The sequence below is a fragment of the Erithacus rubecula genome (genome assembly GCF_903797595.1).
Source record: "Erithacus rubecula genome assembly, chromosome: 2".
In the NCBI taxonomy this organism is placed as follows: domain Eukaryota; kingdom Metazoa; phylum Chordata; class Aves; order Passeriformes; family Muscicapidae; genus Erithacus; species Erithacus rubecula.
Window position 1 is genome coordinate 157,459 of NC_136685.1, and position 13,023 is coordinate 170,481.

Genomic DNA, 13,023 nt, shown 5'->3' on the forward strand with positions numbered 1-13,023 from the left:
TATCCAATTTTTTTTCCCTTTCCTCCTTCAATAACCTGGAATTGCAGGAGCTGTGGAGGGGAGGAGGGAACACCCCGAAAACGGAGCCGGGATCCCGACAGGTGAGAGGGACATTCCCAAAAATCCCCAAAAATCCCATCCCAAATCCCAAATTGCCTGGGAAAAGCCCTGCCCTGGTTTATCTGGAATAAGAATTCCCTGGGGTTTTCCAGGTTTTCTTGAATGTGGGAATCCTGGGATTCAGGAATCTCTGGGATCACAAATCCTGGGGTGAAGAAATCCCCGGATTCAGGAATTCCTGGAATCACAAATCCTTGGATTCAGGAATCTTGGGAATCAGGATTCCTTGGATCAAAGAATCCTGGGATTCAGGAATCCTTGGGTTTGGAATCCTGGGATAAACAAATCCTTGGATTTAGGAATTCCTGGATTCAGGAATCCTTGGAATCACAAATCCTTGAATCATGAAATCCTTGGGTTTGGAATCCTGGGCTGAAGAAATCCTTGGATTTAGGAATTCCTGGTTTCAGGAATCCTTGGATTTGGAATCCTGGGATAAACAAATCCTTGGATTTAGGAATTCCTGGATTCAGGAATCCTTGGGTTTGGAATCCTGGGATAAACAAATCCTTGGATTTAGGAATTCCTGGATTCAGGAATCCTTGGAATCACAAATCCTTGGATCATGAAATCCTTGGGTTTGGAATCCTGGGATAAACAAATCCTTGGATTTAGGAATTCCTGGATTCAGGAATCCTTGGAATCACAAATCATTGGATCAAGGAATCCTTGGGTTTGGAATCCTGGGATAAATCCTTGGTTTCAGGAATTCCTGGATTCAGGAATTTTTGGTTTCAGGATTCCTTGGAATCACAGATCACTAGATCCAGGAATTCCAGGAATGATTCCAGGTAGGATCTGGTTTCTCATTCCCCTTTTTTTTTCCCCAGCTCCTGCTCGGAATTCCAGACCCCGGTGTCCAAACGGCTCCGAGTTTTTCCTGGATCCCCATCCCAGAATTCCCTCTGGAATTCCCGGGAGAAGCTCTTGGCTTCCCAGATCCAGTGGTCTCCCAGCTCTGAGGAGGAAAACCAGGAGAAGAAAACTTTTCCCAGGAAATCCACACCTTCCAGGAGATTGGACATCCCAGAGGGAAATCCAGGAATTCCTGGGAATTCCCAGCCTGGCTCTGCCTCTTCCCACAATTCCCACCTTCCCGTGGGGGCTTTTTATGGAAAAAGGACCTACCTGGATCCTCTGGAGAGGAAACAGCTCCGGGAGCTGCTGGGGGATGGGAATATCCTGCAAAAACCTGGGAATTCTGGGAATCAGGGCAGGAATTTTGGGAACACCAGGAGGAATCGCAGCTCCAAAGGCAAAGCCAAGCCCAAGGCCCGGCAGGAGATTCCCAAGGGGAAAAGCAGCAGGAATGTTGGGAATTCCAACATCAGGAATTCCCGGAATCCCAACGTCGGAAATTCACGGAATCTCAACATCAGAAATTCCCAGAATTCCAACACCAGAAATTCCCGGAATTCCAACGTTGGAAATTCCTGGAATTCCAATGTCAGCAATTCCCGGAATTCCAATGGAGGCAATTCCCGGAATTCCAACATTGGGGATTCCCAGAATTCCAATGGAGGCAATTCCAACGTCAGCGATTCCCGGAATCCCAACGTCGGAAATTCCTGGAATTCCAATGGAGGCAATTCCCAGAATTCCAATGTCGGGAATCCCAATGTCAGCAATTCCCGGAATCCCAATGTCGGAAATTCCCAGAATTCCAATGGAGGCAATTCCCAGAATTCCAACATTGGGGATTCCCGGAATTCTAATGTCAGGAATTCCAACGTTGGGAATTCCCAGAGTTCCAACATCGGCGATTCCCAGAATTTCAATGTTGGGGATTCCCGGAATTCCAATGTTGGGAATTTCAGCGTCGGCGATTCCCGGAATTCCAATGTTGGGGATTCCAAGGTTGGGGATTCCCAGAATTTCAGCGTCGGCGATTCCCGGAATTCCAATGTTGGGGATTCCAAGGTTGGGGATTCCCAGAATTCCAACCCTGGCAATTCCCAGGCTGCCGTCCCCGGCGGTTTCCGGGTGCTGAGCGCGGGGGTGCGGCCGCCCCTGCGGCTCCCGCTGGGCTCCGCCTTCTTCCAGAGCGGGAAACCATCCCGGAAAAAACCGGGAAACGCCAAAAATCCTCCGGGAAAAAACCTGGAAAAACTGGGCAAGGAGGAAAAGTCGGGATTGGAGAAAGGGAAGGAGGCTGGAAAAGAGGAGAAGGAAAACCAGGAATGCTCGGCGGAGTTTGGGAATGAGGGACAGCAGGAAATTCCCAGGAAAAGCCTCGGGAATTCCGAGGGGAAGGAGGTGAGTGCAGGGATGGGGCAGAATTCCAGGGAAGTTTGGAATTTCCAGGGATTTGGGAAGGGCTCTGAGGGATTTGCCTTGGGATTTTCATGTAGGGATTCCTGTGGGATTTTCCTTTGGAATTCCTGTAGGATTTTCATTGGGATTTTTCCTTTGGAATTTCCTTTAGGGATTCCTGTGGGATTTTCCTTGGGACTTTTCCTTTGGAATTTTCATTTGGGGATTCCTGTGGGATTTTTCCTTTGGAATTTTCCTTTAGGGATTCCTGTAGGATTTTTCCTTTGGAATTTTCCTTTAAGGATTCCTGTAAGATTTTTCCTTTGGAATTTTCCTTTAGGAAGTCCTGTAGGATTTTCATTGGGATTTTTCCTTTGTAATTTTCCTTTAGGAAGTCCTGTAGGATTTTCATTGGGATTTTTCCTTTGGAATTTCCTTTAGGGATTCCTGTGGGATTTTCCTTTGGAATTCCTGTAGGATTTTCCTTGGAATTTTTCCTCTGGGGATTCCTGTGGGATTTTCAATTGGAATTCTTGGAGGATTTTTCCTTTGGGATTTTTCCTTTAGGATTTTCCTTTGGCATTCCTGGGGAATTCCTTTGGGATTTTCCATTCAAATTCCTGTAGGATTTTCATTGGGATTTTTCCTTTGGAATTTTCCTTTAGGGATTCCTGTGGGATTTTTCCTTTGGAATTTTCCTTTAGGGATTCCTGTAGGATTTTCCTTGAGATTTTTTCCTTTGGAATTTCCCTTTGGGGAATCCTGTGGGATTTTCTATTGGAGTTCTTGGAAGATTTTTCTTTTGGGATTTTCCTTTGGCATTCCTGTAGGATTTTCACTGGGATTTTTCCTTTGGAATTTTCCTTTAGGATTCCTTGAGAATTCCTTTGGAATTTCTGAGAAATTCCTTTGACATTTTATTTTGCTAATTTCCTTTGGGATTCTTGGGGATATTCCTAGAAAATTCCAAGGATTTTCCTGATTTCCTGGATCTAATTCCAGATTCTCCCAATTTTCTGCTTCCTCACAACCTGGGAAATTTGGGATTTGCTGGAGCTCCCAAATTCCTGGATTTTCCTTGGGAAAATCCTTCCCAATCCAGGGGAGCCATTCCTGGCTCCTGTCCCAAATTCCCTTTTTTTCTTGGAAAAGGGGCCAAGAATTCCCAGGATTCTTTCCCAGGAGCATTCCTGGGTTGGATCCAGCACCTCCCTGGGGAGGAATTCTGAGATCCAGGGAATTCCCTGGGAATTCCAGGACTCCAGGAAGGGTTTCCCTCCCCTTTTTCCATCCCTGAATTCCATAAAAATCCCTCAGGATGGATCCTGAGTGTCCTGGATCCCAGAATGGTTTGGGATGGGATCCATGAATTTTCCATCCCATTCCTGACATTGCCAAATGCCAATCCAAGCAAGACCCAAAATTCCTGGAAAATCCTTGGAAAACCCCCAGCTGACCCCTCAGAATTCCATATTTTCCCTCTCTACCTCAGCAGGAACCCCCTGGAATTCCACCCTCTCCCAGCCCAGATTCCCAAAATTCCAACCAGAAGAAACAATTGGGTGAGTTGGGGAAAAAAAACTTGGGAATTCTCTCCTGGATTTCCCAGACCTGGGGATTCCAAAGGAATGCAAAATCCTCAGGATCCCACTGGGATGGATCTGAGTGAAGCAGAATTCCTGAGATTTTGGGGCTGTTATTCCACATTCCTGCTTTTCCTGACACTCAGAATTTTGGGATTTTTCCAGGCTCTCCATGCCCAGCTGGACTCTTCCCCATTTTCCTTCCCACCAAGAGGAGGTGAGATCCCATTCCTGCTTTTCCTGGATTTTCCTACTTTTCCACTTTTTCCTTGGTTTTTCCCACTTTTTCCCTGCTTCTCCCACCTCCCCCACATTTCCCACTTCCCTGTTTTTCCCATTTTTCCCAAATCTTTTCCCCTTTTTTTCCTGATTCTCCCCCAGTTTCCCATTTCCCATTTTTTCCCTGTTTTTTCCTTGCTTTTCCTTTTTCCCACTTTTCCCATTTTTCCCACTTCCTCCCCTCGTTTCCCCACTATTTTCCCATTTTTCCCACCTTTCCCTGTTTTCCTATTTTTCTTACTTTTCCCTATTTTGCCCAGTTTTTTCCTGCTTTTTCCCCCAGTTTCCCTTCTTTTCCAACATTTTTCCCACTCTTTTCCCCACCTTTTCCCTGTTTTCCCACTTTTTTTTCTCCCCACGTTTTCCCTGGTTTTCCCATTTTCCCCCTTCTTTTTTTCCTGATTTTTTTCCTTGCTTTTTCCAGTTTTTCCCCATTTTTTTTCCCCATATTTTTTCCCACTTCCTGGTGTTTTCCAGACCCCTGGAGGAGCTCCCAGCTCCCTTTGGGATCGACCCCTCTGGAAAAGCTCCCAGGAAATCCAAGGAATCCTTGCAGCATTCCCTGGACCAGATGATCATTGTGAGATTCCCAATGGGGACGTGCCAAGAATTTGGGAATGTTCTGTGGGAAATTTAGGAATTCCCTGGGAATGACCCCAAGGCAACCCAAGGGATTCATGGGAGAGGATGGGCAAACTGGGAATGGGAATTGGGATCTTGAGGGATCATTCTGGAGCTTTGGGGTCATTCCCAGTTTTTTTGGGATCATTCCCAGGCCTCAGATCCAAACCTTGGATCTCTGGAGGAGGGGGAAATTCCCAAAATCACAGATTCCCAAATTCCTATCCCGGATTTCCTTCCCAAGCCCTGAAATCCTGGAATGCAGAGCCCTTCCCTATATTCCTTCTTTTGTCCACATTCCATCCCTTTTTCCCCTTTCCCTCCCCTCATTCCCAACCTTTTCCTGGAATACATTTCCCACATTCCCAACTTTTCCCGGGATTCCCTTTCCCTCATTCCTGACTTTTCCTGGGATTCCCTTTCCCCATTCCCAACTTTTTCCCAGAATTCCCTGCCCTCATTCCTGGGATTCTTTGCCCTCATTCCCAACTTTTCCCGGGTGTCCCCCGTCCCCATTCCCGGTGTCCCCATTCCCGGTGTCCCCATTCCCGGTGTCCCCATTCCCATGTCCCTGTCCCATTCCCGGTGTCCCCATTCCCGTGTCCCTTTCCCCATTCCCGGTGCCCCCATTCCCATGTGCCTGTCCCCATTCCCCATTCCCTGTCCCCCCATTCTCGTGTCCCCCTGTCCCTGTCCCATTCCCGGTGTCCCCATTCCCGGTGTCCCCATTCCCGTGTCCCCATTCCCGTGTCCCCATTCCCATGTCCCTGTCCCCATTCCCCATTCTTGTGTCCCCATTCCCGGTGTCCCCATGTCCCTGTCCCCATTCCCGTGTCCCCATTCCCGTGTCCCCATTCCCGTGTCCCTGTCCCCATTCCCGTGTCCCTGTCCCCATTCCCGTGTCCCTGTCCCCATTCCCATGTCCCCATTCCCGTGTCCCTGTCCCCATTCCCATGTCCCCATTCCCGTGTCCCTGTCCCCATTCCCGTGTCCCTGTCCCCATTCCCGTGTCCCTGTCCCCACTCCCGTGTCCCCACTCCCGTGTCCCCACTCCCGTGTCCCCATTCCCGTGTCCCCATTCCCGTGTCCCTGTCCCCATTCCCGTGTCCCTGTCCCCATTCCCGTGTCCCCATTCCCGTGTCCCCATTCCCGTGTCCCTGTCCCCATTCCCGTGTCCCTGTCCCCATTCCCGTGTCCCTGTCCCCATTCCCGGTGTCCCCATTCCCGTGTCCCTGTCCCCATTCCCGTGTCCCTGTCCCCATTCCCGTGTCCCCATTCCCGTGTCCCTGTCCCCATTCCCGTGTCCCTGTCCCCATTCCCGTGTCCCCATTCCCGTGTCCCTGTCCCCATTCCTGTGTCCCTGTCCCCATTCCCATTCCCGTGTCCCCATTCCCGTGTCCCTGTCCCCATTCCCGTGTCCCGGCAGGACGCGGGCCAGCGGCAGCTGGGGGCGCTGCAGTGCGGATCCTGTGGGATGCTCTACGCTCCCGCAATTCCCGAGGATCGGCTCCAGCACCTCCGGCACCACCAGAGACTCTGCGAGGGGCTCCGCTACCAGGTGAGCCTGCAATGGGCTGGCAGTGCTGGCAAGGGTTGGAGTCCTTGCATTCCCGAGGCTTTTCCAGGTGGGAATCTCCCAGATTCCCAATCCAGCCTGGATTTGGTATCCAGAGGGAACTGGGACCATTCCAGCCCTGGCTGTGCTATCCAGGAATGGCTGGGATTGATCCCATTCCCAAAATTCAGAGCGCTTCCTGTTCCGGCAGCTCCTGGAATCCTGGGATCCTCAAATCCCAGAATCTCCTGATCCTCCAGTCCCAGGATCCTGGGATCCCCCAATCCTGGAATCCTGGGATCCTCAAATCCCAGAATCTCCTGATCCTCCAGTCCCAGGATCCTGGGATCCCCCAATCCTGGAATTCCTGGGATCCTCAAATCCCAGAATCTCCTGATCCTCCAGTCCCAGGATCCTGGGATCCCCCAATCCTGGAATCCCTGGGATCCTCAAATCCCAGAATCTCCTGATCCTCCAGTCCCAGGATCCTGGGATCCCCCAATCCTGGAATCTCCTGATCCTCCAGTCCCAGGATCCTGGGATCCCCCAATCCTGGAATCCTGGGATCCTCAAATCCCAGAATCCCCCCAGTCATGGAATCCCTGGATCTGTCAAACCTCGAATCCTTAAATCCTGGGATCTCCCCAGTCCTGGAATCCTGGGATCCTGCAATCCTGGGATTCCTTAGTTCTGGAGTTCTGGGCTCCTCCAATCTTGGGATCATCTAATCCCAGAGTCCTACAATCCCCCAGCCCTGGAATTCCAGGATCCCCCAATCCTGCAATCCCAGAATCGTGGAATCCCTGGATCTGTCAAACCTTGAATCCTCAAATCCTGGGATCTCCCCAGTTTCAGATTCCTGGGATCCCCCAATCCTGGGTTCCTCAAATCCCAGAATCTTGTGATCCTCCAGCCCCAGGATCCTGGAATTCCCTAGTCCTGGAATTCTGGGCTCCTCCAATCTTGGAATCATCTAATTCCAGAGTCCTACAATGCCCCAGCCCTGGAATTTCAGGATCCCCCAGTCCTGGAATCCTGGGATCCCTCAAAAACCTGGAATCCCCAAATCCCGGGATTCCCCAATCCCAGAATCCTGGGATCCCCAAATTGTGGAATCCCAGGATCCCCAGTCCTGAGGGGGTTGTTGGGATTTTCTGGCAGGGCTGGAAGAAGGAGCGCGTGGTGGTGGAATTCTGGGATGGCAAAATCGTCCTGATCCTGCCCGGGGATCCCAAATATGCCATCAGGAAGGTACTGGAATTCCTTGGGATTGATTGCCTTGGGGAATGGGACCTGATCCCCAAATCCCAATGGGAGCTGATCCCCAAATCCCAGCAGGATCTGATCCCTGATCCCCATCCCACCCCAATCCCATAATCCTTATTCTCTGTGCAAACAGGGATTTGGTTTTGGGAATGAATCCTGTTTTCCCGGGAATTCCTGGTGCCCATCCCAATTTTCCCAGGAATTCCCTGTGTACATCCCGTTTTCCCCTGTAATTCCCATTTTCCCCTGTAATTCCCATTTTCCCCTGTAATTCCCGTTTTTCTCATCCCGTTTTTCTCATCCCGTTTTTCTCATCCCGTTTTTCCCATCCCGTTTTTCCCATCCCATTTTCTCCCGTAATTCCCGTTTTCCCATCCCATTTTTCCCCCGTAATTCCCGTTTCCCCCCAGAATTCCCATTTTTCCCCATCCCATTTTCCCCCTGTAATTCCCATTTTCCCCCATAATTCCCGTTTCCCATCCCGTTTCCCCTGTAATTAATTCCCGTTTCCCCTGTAATTAATTCCCGTTTCCCCTGTAATTAATTCCCGTTTTTCCCATCCCGTTTCCCCTGTAATTAATTCCCGTTTCCCCTGTAATTAATTCCCGTTTCCCCTGTAATTAATTCCCGTTTCCCCTGTAATTAATTCCCGTTTTTCCCATCCCGTTTCCCCTGTAATTAATTCCCGTTTCCCCTGTAATTAATTCCCGTTTCCCCTGTAATTAATTCCCGTTTTTCCCATCCCGTTTCCCCTGTAATTAATTCCCGTTTCCCCTGTAATTAATTCCCGTTTCCCCTGTAATTAATTCCCGTTTCCCCTGTAATTAATTCCCGTTTCCCCTCTAATTAATTCCCATTTTCCCCACAATTCCCACAGGCCCAGTCAGTTCTGGCTCTGGTGGATTCCGAGCTGGGATTCCCTTCAGGGCTCGGGCGCTGCCTGGAGCCATCCCAGGACAATTCCCGGATTTCCCCGGAGCCATCCCAGCACAATTCCCGCATTTCCCCGGAGCCATCCCGGCACAATTCCCGCATTTCCCCGGAGCCATCCCGGCACAATTCCCGGATTTCCCCGGAGCCATCCCACGTTTACCTGTTCGTGAGCCCCGGGAACGGCGTCCTGGGCTGCCTGGTGGCGCAGGGCATCAGCCAGGTCAGCCTGATTGGGGATTAATTAATTAATTAGTGACTAATCAGGGGGTAATTAGCCACTGATCAACGGTTAACGGCTGATCCGTTGATTAGTGATTGATTAGCAATTGGTTATTGGTTAAATGCTGATCAACTAGTAATTGGTGATATTAGGCGCTCATTGATTAATGACTATGTAGTGATTAATTAAATAATGACCAACTAGTGGTTAATTAATGAATTATTGACTCATGATTGATTAATGATTAATGCTTAGTGATTATCCAATGATTAAGTAACTTCTAATTAGTGACTGATTAATTGGTGATTGGTGATCGACTAATGGCTAATTACTGGTTGATTAATGGTTGTGTAATGATTAATTAATGATTAATTAGTGCTTTATCCATAATTATTTAGTGACTAGTTAATTACAAATTAGTGATTAGCAGTTAATTAGCAATTGATTAGTGATTAACCAATGACTGATTTATGATTAATTAGTGGTTATATTTTGATTAATTGGTGATTAATTAGTGATGATTAGTGGTTAGTGGGCAGCTGGGATGTTCCCCTGGAGCCGGGAATGGGGATCTGTCCCCATTCCCAGTTTCCCATTCCCAGTTTTCCATCCCCATTTCTATTCCCATTATTCTCATCCCCATTCCCAGTTTCCATTTCCCATTTTCCATCCCGTTCCCAGTTTCCCATTCCCAGTTTTCCATCCCCATTTCTATTCCCATTATTCTCATCCCCATTCCCAGTTTTCCATCCCATTCTCCATTCTCGGTTCTCATTCCCTGTTCTCCATTCCCATTCCCAATTTCCCATTCCCAGTTCTCATTCCCCATTCTCAGTTCCCATTCCCAATTTCCCATCCCCATTCCCAATTTCCCATTCCCAGTTCTCATTCCCCATTCTCAGTTCCCATTCCCAATTTCCCATCCCCATTCCCAGTTTCCCATTCCCGGTTTTCTATCCCTGTTCTCAGTTCCCATTTCCAGTTCCCATTCCCCAGTCCCTGTTCCAAATTTCCCATTCCCCATTCCCTGTTCCCATTCTCCATTTCCCATCCCCATTCCCAGTTTCCATTCCCCATTCCCCGTTTCCATTCCCCATTCCCAATTTCCCATCCCCATTCCCCATTTCCAGTTTCCATTCCCAATTCCCCATTCCCAGTTCCCATTCCCAATTCCCCATTCCCATTCATTCCCCATTCCAGTTTTAATCCCCCATTCCCATTCCCATCCCCGTTCCCACAGGCATTCCGGGTGCTGCCCGAGGCGGGCTGTGGGCCGCTCCCCGATCCCGGTGCGGATTCCCGGCAGCATTCCCGGCAGCATTCCCGGGCGGCGGCGCTGCGGGCCTGGCGCTGCTCGCCGCAGCCCGAGCCGGCCGCCTGCGGCATCAGCCGCCTCTGGGTGCGGGGCTCGCACCGGCGCCGCGGCATCGCCCGCCGCCTGCTGGACGCGCTGCGGTACTGCACCGGGAACCGCAATGGGGCGGGGAAACGGGACTGGGGGAAACCGGGACTGCGGGAAAGCGGGACTGGGGGGAAAGCGGGACTGGGGGAAAGCGGGACTGGGGGAAACCGGGACTGGGGGGAAACCGGGACTGGGGGGAAACCGGGACTGGGGGGAAACCGGGACTGGGGGGAAACCGGGACTGGGGGAAACCGGGACTGGGGGAAACCGGGACTGGGGGGAAACCGGGACTGGGGGGAAACCGGGACTGCGGGAAACCGGGACTGGGGGGAAACCGGGACTGGGGGGAAACCGGGACTGGGGGGAAACCGGGACTGGGGAGGGGAAACGGGACTAGGGAGGAGAAACGGGACTGGGGCAGGGAAAGAGGGATCTGGAGAGGGGAAACCGGGATCTGGGGAGGGATGGACGGGGGAAACCGGGATTTTAGGAGGGAAAACTGTGATGTGGGGAGGGGAAGTTTTGGATTTGGGGAGAGATGGGCACTTTTTTCCCCATTTCCCCCCAGGCGCTCGTTCGTGTTCGGGGCCGTGCTCAGCTCGGAGGATTTGGCCTTTTCCGACCCCACTCCGGACGGGCGGGGCTTCGCCGCGCGCTACTGCGGCCGCAGCGACTTCCTGGTCTACAGCCTGCTGCAGGGATCCTCGGGATCCCTGGGATCCTCGGGATCCTCCAGCCCAGCCTGAGCTCTGGGAAAGCTGAGATGGATCCTCGGGATCCTCCAGCCCAGCCTGAGCTCTGGGAAAGCTGGCATGGATCCTCGGGATCCTCCAGCCCAGCCTGAGCTCTGGGAAAGCTGGCATGGATCCAGCAGGGATCCTCCAGCACAGCCTGAGCTCCTGGGAAAGCTGGAATGGATCCTGCAGGGATCCTCCAGCCCAGCCTGAGCTCCTGGGAAAGCTGGAATGGATCCTGCAGGGATCCTTGTGATCCTCCAGCACAGCCTGAGCTCTGGGAAAGCTGGCATGGATCCTACAGGGATCCTCCAGCCCAGCCTGAGCTCTGGGAAAGCTGGCATGGATCCTGCAGGGATCCTCCAGCCCAGCCTGAGCTCCTGGGAAAGCTGGCATGGATCCTACAGGGATCCTCCAGCCCAGCCTGAGCTCTGGGAAAGCTGGCATGGATCCTGTAGGGATCCTCGGGATCCTCCAGCCCAGCCTGAGCTCCTGGGAAAACTGGGATGGATCCTGCAGGGTCCTGCTGAGATCCCAAGGGAATTCTCTGCTCCTCTAGAGATCCTCCCCTTCCATTTGCTTGCCTTGGAAATCCTTCCTGAAATCACTTCCCTTCCTCCCTAAATCCTTTCCCTTCTTTCTTTGGGAATCCTCCTCTTCCATGGGAATTCTTCCCTAAATCCCTTCCCTGAATCCTTTCCCTAAATCCCTTAATCCCTTCCCAAATTCCCCTCCCTAAATCCCTTCTCTTCCTCCCAAATTCCCTTCCCTTCCCTTTGGGAATCCTCCCCTTCCATGGGAATTCTTCCCCAAATCACTTCCCTTCCAAATCCTTCATTCCCTTTGGAATCATTCCCTTTCTTGGGGAATTTTTCTCTTCCCTCAGGAATCCTGAGCTCCCACAAGAATTCCTCATTCCCTTGAGAATTCTTCCCTAAATTCCTTCCCTTAGGAATCTTCATTCCCTTGGGAATGTCCCTCTGCAATCCCTCCCTGCTCACTTCCTGCACAGTTGCTGCATTTCACTGGAAATCCTGGAATTCTGCCAGGATTCCCTCAGAATTCCTTGGTTTTCCTGAGTGGTTTTTTGGGATTTAAGTTAATTGGGGGGTCAGGGGTTTGTTAATGGAACTTATTCCAAGGTTTTGTGCAAATACTCCAAGGTTTTCTGATGCTATTCCATAAATTTATGACAATATTCCAAGGTTTTCTGGTATTTCGGTGTTTTTTGTAAACATTTCAAGGTTTTCTGACAAGATTCCCTGAATTCATGATATTCCATGGTTTTATGAGGATATTCCAAGGTTTCATGGAAATATTCCAGTGCCCAAGTCCCCATCCCCTTGGAAAAGTCAAATCCCAATGGAAAAAAAAAATCCATCAATGCCAGAAAGAGGAACAAATCCATTTATTGGGAATATTCCTGAGGGAAAACTTGGGAAAATCCAACTCAAAAAGAAGGAAATTCCAAGCCAAAAGAAATGGAAATTCCAACTCAAAACGGGGAAAAATCCAATCTAAATTTGGGAAATTCCAGCCCAAAAAAAAGAAGGAAAACCCCGATCCCAAACTTGGGAGAATCCCACTTGAAAAAGAGGGAAATTCCAACCAAAAAGAAATGCAAATTCCAACTCCAAAGAGAGGAAATCCAGTCTGAAAATTGGGAAAAACAGGGAAAGTCCAGCTCAAACAGAGGGAAGATTGAATGCAAGAGAGGGAAAATCCAATGGGAAAACTTGGGAAGTTTCAGTCCAAAAAAGAAGGAAAATCCAGCTTGAAAAACCAGGAAAAATTTGACCTAGAAAAGGGAAAATCCAACAAAAAACTTGGGAAAACCCAAACCCCGGTGCGAAAAGCCAACCCTAAAAAATTGGGAAAATTCAACTTTAAATAAGGAAATTCCAACCCAGAAAAGAGGGAAAATTCAATCCCAAACCTGGGAGAATTCAACCTGAAAAAGAGGGAAAATTCCAACTCCAAAATGAAGGAAATTCCAACTCCAGAGAGGGAAAATCTGACCTGAACCTGGGACATTCCAGCCCAAAAAAGAGGGAAAA

At 50.1% G+C, this 13,023-nt stretch overlaps 1 protein-coding gene and 1 long non-coding RNA gene across 2 annotated transcripts; one reads left to right on the plus strand and one right to left on the minus strand.

The window, feature by feature from the left end:
• Positions 1 to 1,588: 1,588 nt before the first annotated feature.
• Positions 1,589 to 10,978, plus strand: LOC306798297 (uncharacterized protein; the record flags this gene model as incomplete). Its single annotated transcript, XM_079298268.1, has 10 exons — positions 1,589 to 1,594; positions 1,780 to 2,376; positions 3,866 to 3,935; positions 4,122 to 4,173; positions 4,713 to 4,815; positions 6,283 to 6,414; positions 7,573 to 7,662; positions 8,555 to 8,842; positions 10,071 to 10,285; positions 10,801 to 10,978. The coding sequence occupies 10 exons, from the start codon at positions 1,589 to 1,591 to the stop codon at positions 10,976 to 10,978; spliced, it is 1,731 nt and encodes a 576-aa protein (XP_079154394.1).
• Positions 10,979 to 12,350: 1,372 nt separating this feature from the next.
• On the minus strand, positions 12,351 to 13,023 carry LOC306798426. The gene is made up of 2 exons (XR_013773344.1): positions 12,986 to 13,023; positions 12,351 to 12,483 (listed from the first exon to the last, which is right to left on the minus strand). It is a non-coding gene; the product is annotated as an uncharacterized lncRNA (long non-coding RNA).